Genomic DNA, 14,164 nt, shown 5'->3' on the forward strand with positions numbered 1-14,164 from the left:
AATGGGAACTCCACTTTTCTCCCCTTCTCCATCTAAGCACTTCCTACTTTATCTCAAAACTCAGCTCAGATGTCGTCTCCTCCAGAAAGCATTCCCTGAGGCTCCTCCCCCTTATCACCGATTGGTTTAGATGCTCACCCTCCATGTTCCCATGATGCACTCTGTTTGTCTTGAGTGTAGCTAAAGAGAGTGACCCCAGGGTTCCCCCATGGTAACCATGTGTTTACTTGCCTGAATCCTCCGTTAGAATGTATTCATCCAAACTAGAATTGTGTCTCTTGTGTCATTCTCCAGTGTCCAGCACAGTGCCTGGTATTGAAGAAATTAGTGTTTGTGAAAAGAAAATTTTAGGGGAAAAGGTGGAACTTCGTTTGTTCACTATGCCATAAGCAATGATTGGGCACCTACTATCAGTAACATGTCGTGGGACATACAAATATGTATAAAACTTGATAACTGCTACTTGGAATTTTGAGTCAGAGAGTTGAGACATTATTTAAATGTCCAGCAGGTGGTAGTACCTTACCAGACCACAGACACTGAGCTTCAGGGACAGAGAAGAATTCTTCTATGGAAAAGATTCGGAAAAGTGGAGGTTTCCTAGAACCAAGTCATTGGATTGCAAATGAGACCAGAAACCCAGAAGCAGAGGCTTTCATTGATATGGGATCTTCAACAAACACCTAAAGGCTTGGTCATGACATGAAGGTGCCCCTTGCTCAAGAAGACACATTTGTCACTCTTTGGAGTTTCCAAGAAGGCAATAAATGTCCAAGGTATACTGACATGTAGACTAACAGGAAGCAAAAGAAAACGGAGCAAATTGTATTGAGTAACAGTGGTTAAGGAAGAAGTTCATCACTAGGCCTTCAGTTCCTAATAACTTTGTGTAATCCAAGGCTATAGGCTGCTTGCTATCATGACTAATACAGGATACATGTTGTTTCTTCTTCCTTTTTTTTTTTTTTTCTTTTTCTTTTTTTTTTGGCCACACCCATAGCATATGAAATTTCCTGGGCCAGGGATCAAACCTGTACCACAGCAATGACCCAAGCCGCCACAGTGACAAGGCTGGATCCCTAACTCCCCACCACGGTGCACCACCAGAGAACTCCCATGTTATTTCTTTTCAAGGTCAACTTTCATTCAGGAAAAATGGGAAACAGTTCTTTTCCTTGACCCTATCTGATAAAGCAGACGCCAAAGCAGATTTATACAAATGAAAATAAGGATGAGTCAGAGCACTTTATCCCATAAATAACAAAAATGGATTAAGGCTGACTTGTCTCCAGGCAACCTATATAAATACAGTCACATAACCCTGATTTTAGTATATAAAATAGACGATCAAGAGATTCACTTAAAATTATTCATGGCTGTCTCTTCACTGTTTTAATAGATTTAAAAAGCTGCTTCCTTGCCAGACTTCCCATTGTAAGCCTTTCTCGATGAAAATTTTAGGGCCAAGCTATTTCTTCTGCTGAGGTTCAGATGTTTATTATTACATCTTTCAAAGTAGATTTAAAGAGTTTGACATCTACAAAAAATAGTGAATACATAATGATTAAAATGTTTTTTGATTTAAATGTATGTAAATATATAGGTATATTAGCAAACAAGTAATTATCATTACTTATGATAAAAGTAATGCACAGTGCAAATTAAAATCTCCAAAAACTAAACTCAAAGAGCATGTAGATGTCAATGACAGATAAATGATTAAGGATAGGACCCACTGCTCAAGGACTGGAATTAATGAGTTAGATGTCCTTCAAATTACATAGAAAATTAATTTTAGGATAAAAAAGAACAAGACAAGTAATTCAAAGTTTTCATGTTTAATATTTTTAATAAAGTCACAAACCAAGAAACGATGTTACCTGAAAAAAATTTTTTATGTTTCATATTTATATAAATGGGGGATATGGCAGCAAAAGAACACATAGTGTGTGTCCTGGATTTTTTGGGGGGAGAGGGGCATCTGCACTCAGAGACATGGGGAAGTCCCTGGGTCAGGAATGGAAACTGCACCACGGCAGCGACCCCAGCAGCCACAGTGACAACACCAGATCCTTAACCCACCATATCACAAGGTAAATCCTGTTCTGGATTGTTTTAACACCATCAAACAGTTAAATTATTAACTTTCAAATGACGTTTTTGAGATGGACTGCATGGCCTTCGAGGTAGTATTACACGGAGGTGAGTCATGTTCTCTCCAGTCGGATATTCGTAGATTCTCACCTCTTCCCCGCCAAGCTGTGTGTGGTACTTAGCCTCTCTGTGCCTGCATGCTCAACTGCCTTTTCTAAGAAATGGGGATAATAACAGTATCACCTCCAAGGGTTGGTATGATAATTAAATGACATAATCCAGTAAAATCTTGGCACAGTGCTGGGTACCTGGGAAGCACTTCATAAACACCAGTTCTTGTTACTGATATTACTTATGTCTGCCTATCTTTGTTTTTTTGTTTGTTTGTTTATTTTTCATGCTGATGGGGACTGAATTGTTTTTTTCTTCTTAGTACCACACCAGAGTCACACGCAAGTTCCCAGGCTAGGGGTTGAATCTGAGCTGCAGCTGCCGGCCTACACCACTGCCACAGCAACATGGGATCCGGGCCCTCTCTACAACCTACATGGCAGCTCACGGCAATGCCAGATCCTTAACCCACTAAGTGAGGCCAGGGGTTGAACCTGCATCCTCATGGATACCAGTCAGGTTCTTAACCTGCTGAGCCACATGGAGAACTCCTGATAGAGATGGGACCTGATGCCCTATTAGAGGAATTTTTTTTTAATGTTAGCACTACTCTCAAAAGAGCTGAGCTCTGGTTTTGTCTCCATTGCTTACCAGTTATGTGGCCTTGGACACATCTCAATGAATTTTATCAGCTGTAAAATGTGAATAATACTCTGTGCTCTACCCTGTCTACCCCTAGTACTCAGGCCAGATGAGATCACATAGTTTTGTTTGGCTTCTTTGATATGAAGTGTCATTCACATGTAAAATCTGATGGGGGTAATGATGATAATGGCTTTGGGATGCAGGGTACCGTTAAGTGTAAAGGAATACAGTATTCAGGCCTGAGAAGGCCAGACTATAGGTCACCGTTCTGACTGTCACATCACTGCCTTCAACTTCAGGATGACACTCCTCTCAATAAACAAGGAGAGAGAGAGGCAGACACAAAGAGAGAGAAAGAGAAATTAATACTCAGACCCAATTAGAATCTCCTGATCTATTATCATTACCATTATATTAATTGTTGGTATTATGCTATCGTTATTGATCTAAAGAGCCCTTAAAAATCTTTTTTCTTTAAAGAGGAAAATGAAAGTCAATATTTGGCTAGAACCCAAGTCTCATGGCAGACAAAATCACATTCCTTTCTCTAAAAGAGCAAATTACATATTCAGATATATTTATTTTACAAAGCAGGGTATAGAATTACACAAACAGAAAGATCCTATCTGTATTTAAATACAGAGGAAAAGCTAGAAGAAAATACTTCAACTACTGCTTCTCTGAATTTTTGAAATTTCTACAAGTATATGTTAAGGTTAACAAAAAGATGAGTAAAAAGATTCTAAAATATGGTCTGTTCTCAGCAGTCTTTATGAAAAGAGGTAGCAGTGACAGCGAGCCCATTTTCTGAAGATAATGAAAGAATTTTGAGAATTGCTGAGATTTGTGGGGAAAGAACCCAGTCCTGGGACAATGAGACTTAATTGTTAGGTGGGGCTTCTTTTTGACTTTATGTCCTGGGTTTAGCTCTTCTCAGAAATTTGTTCCAAAGATAATATATCATTGATCTGCTCTAGTTTAATGAAGCTCATTTTAATTAAGAGTTTCTAATAAAAGAATTATGTCTCTTGCTAAATCGAGCCTTGGTAAGCTAGGGATAAAATATGCCATAAATATTACATGGCTGCATTGGTGCAAAGTTATGAGCAATGCAGTGTGCTAAAAATTCAAGTGTATATTATCAAGATCTGCCGCTTTATAAGTAAAGCCAACATGTCCAATTAAAAACATGCTGAAAATTAATACAACAGTGCTGTATTATTTTTAGACTCACTTTTAGCAAGGCTATCTTAAGTACTTTTTTAAAATTCCAAGTCTTTCTCCTCTGGCTTTCACAGAACTGATTCCCGGTGCAGGCATTACACAGCAAAAAAAAAAAAAAAAAAAAAAAAAAAATCAGCAAGCTATGTTAAAGCCAAAAGCTGTCTTTCCACCATACAACATATTTTCAGATATAAAATTTCACAAATGATTAAGCTTATATTTAGAACAATAGAAAGATACAAAATATTTTTAATTTTATAAATACTTCAATTAACTATTCATAAAAAAACAGTCACTCAGAAATATAAGGCAAAATTCAATGAATAAAAATATCTGGCAAGGGAAACAAACACCATTTCGGTGCCTAATATTAGAAAAAGGACATTGTGATTCAGACGGACTTGTTTTAATTAAAGACTATGGGGATCTACACATCCCAATTCCCTGGCAAGCCTTTCTCTCTTGAGGATATTTTTATTTTGCTTTCAACAACTCAAGTCAAAAAAAAAAAGTCAAAGTGGCTTTTAAAGTTTGACATCCCAAGGCTCGAGGAGAAAGTATTTGCTTTTGTTTTCCTTAGGTTCTCATTCCAGGGGAATGAGTCCCAAGCTTCCTGCATCAACAGCCCTCTAAACAATCAGCGAAGGACAATTTATTTTTTAAAAAATTATTTGTCATGAATTCTAGAATTAGATCCCAAGCGAAAGGATTAGGTTCAAGACATCACAGCAAATTGGGACAAAGTACAGATGATCTATGCTGGGATGGAGTCAGCCTACCAATTTGACTGTGAGGTCTTCCATCCAAAGCATCCTGCTTGCTGTTCAGTTTTCACATCCTCCTTGCATTTTTGTGTATCAAAAGAGTATTGTTTTTAAGGTAAGGAAATATGGAAAGGAGGAAGAAAATGCCAACTTCTTATTTTTCTAACCTTACTTTTGATCCAAAGAAGAAACTCCTTATGCAAAGAACATTTTCCCCATTAGCATTATGTACAACCTCGTAATAACTATCTCTTAACTACAAAGTTAACATTTGCACTTTACCTACTGAAAGAACACATAGCATGCTCTGTATTTCCCTACAGAAATAAATTGATTCAAAACACACTGTAGCTTGTGGTGCCACAACCCAGAGATAATTTCATTAAGAATATCTTACATCTAAATCATATGTAACTTCCTTATTTAGAATAAATTATAAAAATATCATAGTCATACTCAACAGATAAATTCATATGTCTTCATGCTTATACCCTCTCGTTAATATTTTCAGAAGATTCCAGAGCCTTAGTGTCATTAAGGTAAAAAGTGCAAAATCATACATATCTTTCTATGTAAAATATTATGGTAGTAAATGTTCTTCAAAAATATGAGACAAAGAGGGAAGAAAGGAAGTTACACATTTTTTAAAAAAAGTTTATATACTAAATTCATTGGCTTGTATAACCTTCAAGTCACCTTCAGAAAGAGTGATTAAAGTGAAAAGTCTAATATAAAATAAAACGTTTTTGCTAAATGTGGAACTGGATCAATCATTTTTAAAGTCATGGGAACTTTTTTCCTTTTTTCCTTAAGGTGACTGTTATCATTCTCTGTATTATCCTGTTGTGGCCCAACTGAACAATACTTTATGTGACATTGAAGTTACAAATTTAAGATGTAGACACTAAGTGGATTTAATCGTAGTAGTTGGCCATTATTTCATTGGCAAGAAACACTCTCTTTCTTCTGTAACCAGTTAAAAGCTGAAATGTTTCTGAGCTACCTTAGATACCAGGCAAAATAGGCTAATTGTGAAGTTAGACATGTGTTTCCTTGTAAATGTCTCTCTGCAGAGTCATCCCATTTTCAAAGCCCTGAAAAAAACTAACAGCAGCAGCCTGCCGGTTAACCATTTGCTCTCATTGCAGAAAGTGCTGTCAGCCCATGTGCAAGAGGAAATGGCTGTCTTATATTTTTTATTTTTAAAATATTTTTAATAAAAGCAGAAAGTGCTAAGAAACTAAAGCGTAATTACTGCATAATTATTACTTGGCCCTAACTGAGGGCATGTTTCAGAGTGCAACTAGGAGATTGGCATACTTTATAGAAAGGCAGATAATTGTCTGTCTTTTTTTAAAAAATTTATTCATCTGAAACCAGAAAATTCATCTGAAATATTTTTGCAATATTCATGGGTCAGTCCCTTCACTCTGTCACCTGTATCTCCCCAAAGCTTAAGACATGTACTCTTCTTGCCTGAAAGATAACCTGTCTCTTAGCAAACCAGAACATCTTTCCCCCACAGAGCCTGCAATGATGCAGTTTCATATTAATAAGCCGAAAGTAACTCCCTATGTAAACTCCTTCTATTTTTAAAATACAAGAGGGCCAAGAGATCTTATAAAAATAGAAAATGTAAAAAAAAAGAAAAACAAAAAAAAACAAACCTCCAGAAAGCCTTTGCTGATAATTCTGATTATTTACTGATTCATATGACCTTATCATTTAATTGGGGGAAAAAAAGACTAGAGAAACCATGCTGTGAAAAATATTGAAGTCTGGGGTCTCAACTTTTCACAAGTAACGGTTTGCTCTCAGCAATAGCAAGCATTTCCCACGCAATCACTTTTGCCTGTGGCCCCAGCAAACATGGTCATTAGTTAGGCATTCTATTCTTGCAGGATTCTGAAGTTTTTTACCCTAAATTACTCCCAAAGCACAATGCAAAATAAAGGGACATTTTAACAGCAGTGCACTAGACAAGAGGAAGTCTGTGTAGATTCCTTACTTAAGCAAACATGTTTAAAGATATGGAAAGTCAATTCTAAATCAGTCATTAAAATATAAATGGAAGGGAAAAAAAATCTGGTTTTATTCAAAGTTGTGGTGAATCTGTCTGGCAACTTTTAAATTAATTTGAAATTACTTCAGGTATTTTTCAATCGCCCCAGTCATACACAGGGATTACTGAACAGAAAGATAAGGCAATTGTTTTTGTTCAAACTTATCATAAACTATATTTCCCTGGATTTTTCATTTTAGCAGATTTCAAATTCCCCTTTCCAAGGAATATTTGACCTTCAGATTTCAGGTCCGGTCTATCTTGATTTCCTTCATCCATCATATGTTAGAAAACTCAAACTGGGCTACATGTATATTATCTCTGTTACCTGACTTTAATGAATTTTGTTTTCAAATCTGCAATCTGTTCAATGTGCCAACCCTGCATTGCAGAGAAATCTTAAAGTGCAATTCCAGTTTGGCTCCTTCAGAGTCACTACAAACTGGCTTTAATTGTATTTACTCAGGTAGAAGGGAGAAAAGAGACCCCCACCAACCTAACCAGACAGGCAATGCTGGGCGACAAGCCCCCAGGGCGGCTGAATCTTTCAGTTTGCCGGCCTGGGCGCTGTCCTTGGTGCTGCCGGCGCCATAGCGAGCACCAGCGCCTTACCTTCTGCCCCTGCCGAAGTGCGGACGTTCCCCCAAACGTTAAGCTGAAGGCTGCGCCATATCCCACTTTTAATACAAATAAATACCCTGGCCCATCCTCTTTGTCCCCATCCCGAAGCCTTCAGGCTGACCGTTCCTCAAAGTCTTTTTGATTTTTTTCTTCTAGGCCCAACTCGGAGCCTGCGCTCATCTCGGGCTGCTTTAAGACACGGAGTGGGGGAAGGGGAGGGAGGCAAGGGGAGATGGGGATGGGGAGGGGCGGAAAGAAGGGGGAGGGGGGAAGGAGAAGGGGAAAAGAAAAGGTTGGAAAGAAAAAGAACCCGGAGGAAGGGGCTCAGAGAGAAGGAAGGAGTAAGTGGGACTAAAGAAGGCTTAAAGTGGAAGGGAGAAGAGATGCCAAAAAGAGGGGGAAGTGATTAAGCACAGAAGATGGGTAAAGAAAAATTAATGGAGAAAGGGCAAAAGAAGAGAAAAGCGTGAGGATAAGAGTGCAAAGGGGGGAGGGGAGAACAAGATGGCCATGGGGTCGTTAGGAAAGATGCCCCAAGTGGGAAAGTGACTAAACAAAGAAAGGCCGTTGGGTGAATACTCGCACCAAGGGCATAAAATGCAATCCGAAGGTGAAAAGAAATAGAGGGGGAGGGGTTGAGGGGAGACAGGTGGTCTGGGACCCAAAGAAGAGCTAGGGGGAGGGGCCGGGGCCAAGGCATCAAAGTCCGGGGTCCCGGGCGGCGTGGGCCCACGTGGAGCCGGCGCTGAATCACTGCTGGGCTGTCTTCACCCCCCATCCCCCGGCCCGGTGCCCGCAGTCCCCGCCTCCTCGGCCGCCGCCTCCACGGGGCGGGGCCCTGGCCCGGGACCAGCCGCCGCGGCTATAAATGGGCTGCGGCGAGGCCAGCAGAACGCTGTGACAGCCACACGCCCCGAGGCCTCCAAGATGAGCTACACACTGGACTCGCTGGGCAACCCGTCCGCCTACCGGCGGGGAACCGAGACCCGCTCGAGCTTCAGCCGCGTTAGCGGCTCCCCTTCCAGCGGCTTCCGCTCGCAGTCGTGGTCCCGAGGCTCGCCCAGCACAGTGTCCTCCTCCTACAAGCGCAGCGCTCTAGCCCCGCGCCTCACCTACAGCTCGGCCATGCTCAGCTCCGCCGAGAGCAGCCTCGACTTCAGCCAGTCCTCCTCCCTGCTCAACGGCGGTTCCGGGCCGGGCGGCGACTACAAGCTGTCCCGCTCCAACGAGAAGGAGCAGCTGCAGGGGCTGAACGACCGCTTCGCGGGCTACATCGAGAAGGTGCACTACCTGGAGCAGCAGAACAAGGAGATCGAGGCGGAGATCCAGGCGCTGCGGCAGAAGCAGGCCTCGCACGCCCAGCTGGGCGACGCGTATGACCAGGAGATCCGTGAGCTGCGCGCCACACTCGAGCTGGTGAACCACGAGAAGGCTCAGGTACAGCTGGACTCGGACCACCTGGAAGAAGACATCCACCGACTCAAGGAGCGCTTCGAGGAGGAGGCACGGCTGCGCGACGACACCGAGGCGGCCATCCGCGCGCTGCGCAAAGACATCGAGGAGGCGTCGCTGGTCAAGGTGGAGCTGGACAAGAAAGTGCAGTCGCTGCAGGATGAGGTGGCCTTCTTGCGGAGCAATCACGAAGAGGAGGTGGCCGACCTGCTGGCTCAGATCCAGGCGTCGCACATCACGGTGGAGCGCAAAGATTACCTGAAGACTGACATCTCGTCGGCGCTGAAAGAGATCCGCTCCCAACTCGAGTGCCACTCCGACCAAAACATGCACCAGGCCGAAGAGTGGTTTAAATGCCGCTACGCCAAGCTCACCGAGGCTGCCGAGCAGAACAAGGAGGCCATCCGCTCCGCCAAGGAAGAGATCGCCGAGTACCGGCGCCAGCTGCAGTCCAAGAGCATCGAGCTCGAGTCAGTTCGAGGCACCAAGGAGTCCCTGGAGCGACAGCTCAGCGACATCGAGGAGCGCCACAACCACGACCTTAGCAGCTACCAGGTAAGAACCGCGGCTGCGCGGCCAGCCTGCGCCAGCGCCAGCGCCGCGCGCCCCCGACACTCAGGCCCGCGCCCCGCCGCTCTCTCTGCCGCGCTCCCTAGTGGCCGCTGTCCAGTGCGCGCGCGCGCGACGCAGACCCAAGTTAGAGGCTCAAAGCGTCCTCGCCCCTCCCCATCCCTTTCACCCCCCTCCCCAACGCACCATCCCTAGCTCTGAGAGCCCTGACCTTTTTCAAAACGCGCTTCTTTTCCTCGGGAGTTCTAGTTTTGCACGCTTGCGCATTTAAAGTAGGAGGTATACATTTGAGTAGTTGATAAAGCAGCAACTTTAGGATAGCTGTGCAGAAACTCATATATTCTCAACTTTTCCAGCCGTGATCGGAAGAACTCCCCCAATTGGCTTCAGCCCAAAGGGCTCAGATGGGAAGGGCCAGGTCAGCCGTGGGGTTTCCCCATGCATGTTTGTTTCCTGCTGAGACGTGTTCTAGATCCGCTGGTCCCAGTGCGTGATGTGCCCAGGAAATGTCTAGTTGTCTTATTGATCCTGTTTGTTGTTTGTTTGTGAATTCCTGAGGTTTTTATTTTAAGAGGGGTGGTCTGGGGGCGGTATGAGAGGTTGGCCAAGCAGGAGGGAGTTAAGGGAGGTGGGGGGGGGGGCGGAGAAGGAGGGAGTAGCAAGTGTTTTGCCAAAGAAGCGGCCATTTGGAAGGATGAGTCTGTGGCTGTGTCTGTTTCAGGACACCATCCAGCAGTTGGAAAATGAGCTTCGGGGCACAAAGTGGGAAATGGCTCGTCATTTGCGAGAATACCAGGATCTCCTCAACGTCAAGATGGCTTTGGATATCGAGATTGCTGCGTACAGGTACCATGCTCACTGTGGACTGGCAAAATACTAACCGTACTGCAGAGGCTGGACAGAACCTGCACCACTTAAGTTAAAGCAATCAGGCTTCAGGAATCTTAAATCAGTGCCGGGTTTTCTTTCTTAATTAAAAAGTAATTTCTCTAAAGAATTGCAACTTTTTATGCAGCTTTAAAAGAGTAAACATTAGTTAAAATAAAGTGTTTTGAGGGAGGGCACTTATTAATTTCAGTGCTTAAACTTTTGCTTATTTTAGCTAAAATGTTCTCTGAATATTTGAAATAAAAACAATTTTAGTTTTTAATATTTCATCTAGCGCTTTCAGCTTTTCAACTTTATCATGTCAAGGACAAACATCAGGACATTCCATTTCTGTTTCTCTGTGACAGCTTGCTGTTGCCATCATCTGGCTGAGAAGGAATGTAGATTGATAGAATATATGTTTTTCATTTAGATTTAGATTTATAGATCTAAATATATATCCAGAGATAGAAAGATTAGAAATCTATTAACTGTTAAATCTATTAAATCTATTCATTGATGTCACCTTACCATTGACTAAGTTCATAGTTGAAAATCCTTCACTAAACAGTTTTTTTCAAACTACCAATAAAGTCAGTAATATTACAAGAATAAATTGCACTCAACTAAGAACCATCTATATTTTCAGGAAGGCTGACAAATTACAGGCTGACAAATTTTATGATTAAAATTACAGGCCAATTTATAACTTGATACACATATTAGCACTTAGATATGATATATATATATATATATATATATATATATATATATAGCCTGAATTCTGATATATGCTAAATAGCTTTGTAAAACTTTTGAGTATTATATTTGCTAAAAGACATTTAGTAGATATCTGAAAATCCAAATACTCAAGAAGGTCACTTAAAAGTTTTTTCGGCCCCTACAGAGCTCTTCAGAATATTGTCTTGTACCAAATGGGCTTCGGCAGAGCTGAGATTTGATAGCTGGGTGAAGGTAGTAAACTATTGGGCATGGTTAGTTATTGCATTGAGTGATTGGCTGATTGTCCCTGAGATCTGTCTCTGTCATTGACTATGACAGTGAAATGATAGCAGGTATTACTTCTTGTGATTCTCTTTATTCAAAGGTACCTACCACATTAGCCAAAATGTAATGAAGTTCAAAAAGCCTGGTGAGATTTTAATTATGCCTTGTCTTCTTCAATTACCTCCTCAGGAAACTTCTGGAGGGTGAAGAGACCAGATTTAGCACATTTGCAGGAAGCATCACTGGGCCTCTGTATACACACCGACAGCCCTCCATCACAATATCCAGTAAGATTCAGAAAACCAAGGTGGAGGCTCCCAAGCTAAAGGTCCAACACAAATTTGTTGAGGAGATCATAGAGGAAACCAAGGTGGAGGATGAGAAATCAGAAATGGAAGAAGCCCTGACTGCCATTGCGGAGGAATTGGCAGTTTCCATGAAAGAGGAGGTCAAGGAAGAAGAGGCTGAAGAAAAGGAAGAGAAACAAGAAGCTGAAGAAGTTGTAGCTGCGAAGAAGTCTCCGGTGAAAGCTGCTGCACCTGAACTTAAAGGAGAGGAGGAAGGAGAAAAGGAGGAGGGAGAAGGCCAAGAGGAAGAAGAGGAGGAAGAAGAGGAGGGCGCTAAATCAGACCAAGCCGAAGAGGGAGGATCTGAGAAGGAAGTTTCTAGTGAAAAAGAGGAAGGTGAGCAGGAAGAGGAAGGAGAAATTGAGGCTGAAGGTGAAGGGGAGGAAGCAGAGGCTAAGGAGGAAAAGAAAGTGGAGGAGAAGCGTGAGGAAGTGGCTCCCAAGGAGGAGCTGGTGGCAGAAGCCAAGGTGGAGAAGCCAGAAAAAGCCAAGTCACCGGTGTCAAAATCACCGGTGGAAGAGGTGAAACCCAAAGCAGAAGCTGGAGTTGGGAAAGGAGAGCAGAAAGAGGAAGTCGAGAAAGTGGAGGAAGAAAAGAAAGAAGCAGCAAAGGAATCTCCCAAGGAAGAGAAGGTAGAGAAAAAGGAGGAGAAGCCAAAGGACCTGCCAGAGAAGAAGAAGGCTGAATCCCCAGTGAAGGAGGAAGCAGGAAAAGTGAGCCCAGAGAAGGCTCCATCCCCAGCAAAGGAGGAAGCAGGAAAGGTGAGCCCAGAGAAGGCTCCATCCCCAGCAAAGGAGGAAGCAGGAAAGGTGAGCCCAGAGAAGGCTCCATCCCCAGCAAAGGAGGAAGCAGGAAAGGTGAGCCCAGAGAAGGCTCCATCCCCATCAAAGGAGGAAGCAGGAAAGGTGAGCCCAGAGAAGGCTCCATCCCCATCAAAGGAGGAAGCAGGAAAGGTGAGCCCAGAGAAGGCTCCATCCCCATCAAAGGAGGAAGCAGGAAAGGTGAGCCCAGAGAAGGATGCCAAAGAGGAGAAGCCACAGCAGAAGAAGGAGAAAGTGGAAGGAGAGGGAGGGAAGGAGGAGGGAGGTTTGAAGGAATCCAGGAAGGAAGACATAGCCATCAATGGGGAGGTGGAAGGAAAGGAGGAGCAGGAAACTAAGGAGAAAGGCAGTGGGGGGGAAGAGGAGAAAGGGGTGGTTACCAATGGGCTAGACTTGAGCCCGGGTGATAGAAGTGAGGAGAAAGTGGTGGTGACCAAAAAGGTAGAAAAAATCACCAGTGAGGGGGGAGATGGTGCTACCAAATACATCACCAAATCTGTAACCGTCACTCAAAAGGTCGAAGAGCATGAAGAGACCTTTGAGGAGAAACTCGTGTCTACCAAAAAAGTAGAGAAGGTCACTTCCCATGCCATCGTAAAGGAAGTCACCCAGAGTGACTAATATTTGAGTCCATCGCAAAAGGTTAAGCCATATGACAATTTCCAAATGCATGTGATTGACAGCTTCAAAACAGAACGGGTTCTCCCATGGGGGCTCCAGACATTGTATTTTACTTTGTGCAATACGAGGGACCTGCATGCAAGCTCAGGGTGCTCCCTCCTCAGTCTTTGGGTGATTCAAATGCATGATACTGTATGTACCTGGGGAATTGGCCAATTTCCTAAGCTGTTGGAAGGGGGGCACTAGCGGGGATGTCTTGAGATGTATTATACGAAGAACCAACTGAGCCAAAAATAATAAATGAAACACAGAACTCTCTTAGCCTTAAGAAAGCTATATATGAATAATTATGTTTACCTCACTGGTGCATTTAAAAAGGACTTTTGTTCATGGGAGAACCTCGTTGACATGCACAGTTTGCAACTTTTCCGTTGATTGATGTTAAACGTCACAGCAGTATTTGCTCAATAAAGGTCATATTGGAAACATAGTCGGTTGCTTGGTGTCATCATTTCAGAGTGAATTCTCCACTACCTGACCCTTTCTTTCCCTACAGTAGATTATCTGGGGGGATTCTAAGCGACTTGCATTTTTTAATTACTGGGAAAACATAATCGCCAAAAACATTTTCAGGTGTCAAGATCTTTATTTAACCCAGTCTTTACCCCCAAATTTTAAATTTTTATTGTTGAAATAAAAATAAAGGCCTCTCATAAAAAGGTAAGGTTGTGGGATTAGAAGTCTTCAGTTTCCAGGTGTTTGAATCCCAAGCCAGAACTCAAAGACCCTCAAGGTGAGAGGAGCAATGGAGGAATCATAATGTGCTCCTTGGAGTTTGGGACACAGAGGACCTTGTGGCATTTAGACTGATGAGTCCAAAAGAAGCAGGATTAAAATCGCTAACAGTCCTGATAAGAAACATGCAGTCTCAGTTGCATGGTTCTGATTCTCTCTCTC

General features: G+C 42.9%; 1 protein-coding gene across 3 annotated transcripts; it reads left to right on the forward strand.

The window, feature by feature from the left end:
• Positions 1,832-13,697, forward strand: NEFM (neurofilament medium). 3 transcript variants are annotated; one of them, XM_021074372.1, is made up of 4 exons: positions 1,832-9,528; positions 10,265-10,389; positions 11,608-12,733; positions 12,782-13,697. In XM_021074372.1, the coding sequence occupies exons 1-4, from the start codon at positions 8,449-8,451 to the stop codon at positions 13,205-13,207; spliced, it is 2,757 nt and encodes a 918-aa protein (XP_020930031.1). In that variant the 5' UTR covers positions 1,832-8,448; the 3' UTR covers positions 13,208-13,697. The 3 variants fall into 3 exon arrangements, with proteins under 3 accessions (XP_020930031.1, XP_020930030.1, XP_005670496.2); XM_021074371.1 differs by having other exon boundaries at positions 11,608-12,718; positions 12,767-13,697; XM_005670439.3 differs by having other exon boundaries at positions 11,608-13,697.

This window comes from Sus scrofa, chromosome 14, assembly GCF_000003025.6.
Source record: "Sus scrofa isolate TJ Tabasco breed Duroc chromosome 14, Sscrofa11.1, whole genome shotgun sequence".
In the NCBI taxonomy this organism is placed as follows: Eukaryota; Metazoa; Chordata; class Mammalia; order Artiodactyla; family Suidae; genus Sus; species Sus scrofa.

What these genes read in the sequence shown, in the direction of transcription:
- NEFM (XM_005670439.3), top strand. Translation starts at nt 8,449, where the DNA reads ATGAGCTACACACTGGACTCGCTGGGCAACCCGTCCGCCTACCGGCGG. An exon ending in ACGACCTTAGCAGCTACCAG is followed by an intron (nt 9,529 to 10,264) that starts GTAAGAACCGCG and finishes TGTCTGTTTCAG; the next exon opens with GACACCATCCAGCAGTTGGA. An exon ending in ATCGAGATTGCTGCGTACAG is followed by an intron (nt 10,390 to 11,607) that starts GTACCATGCTCA and finishes TTACCTCCTCAG; the next exon opens with GAAACTTCTGGAGGGTGAAG.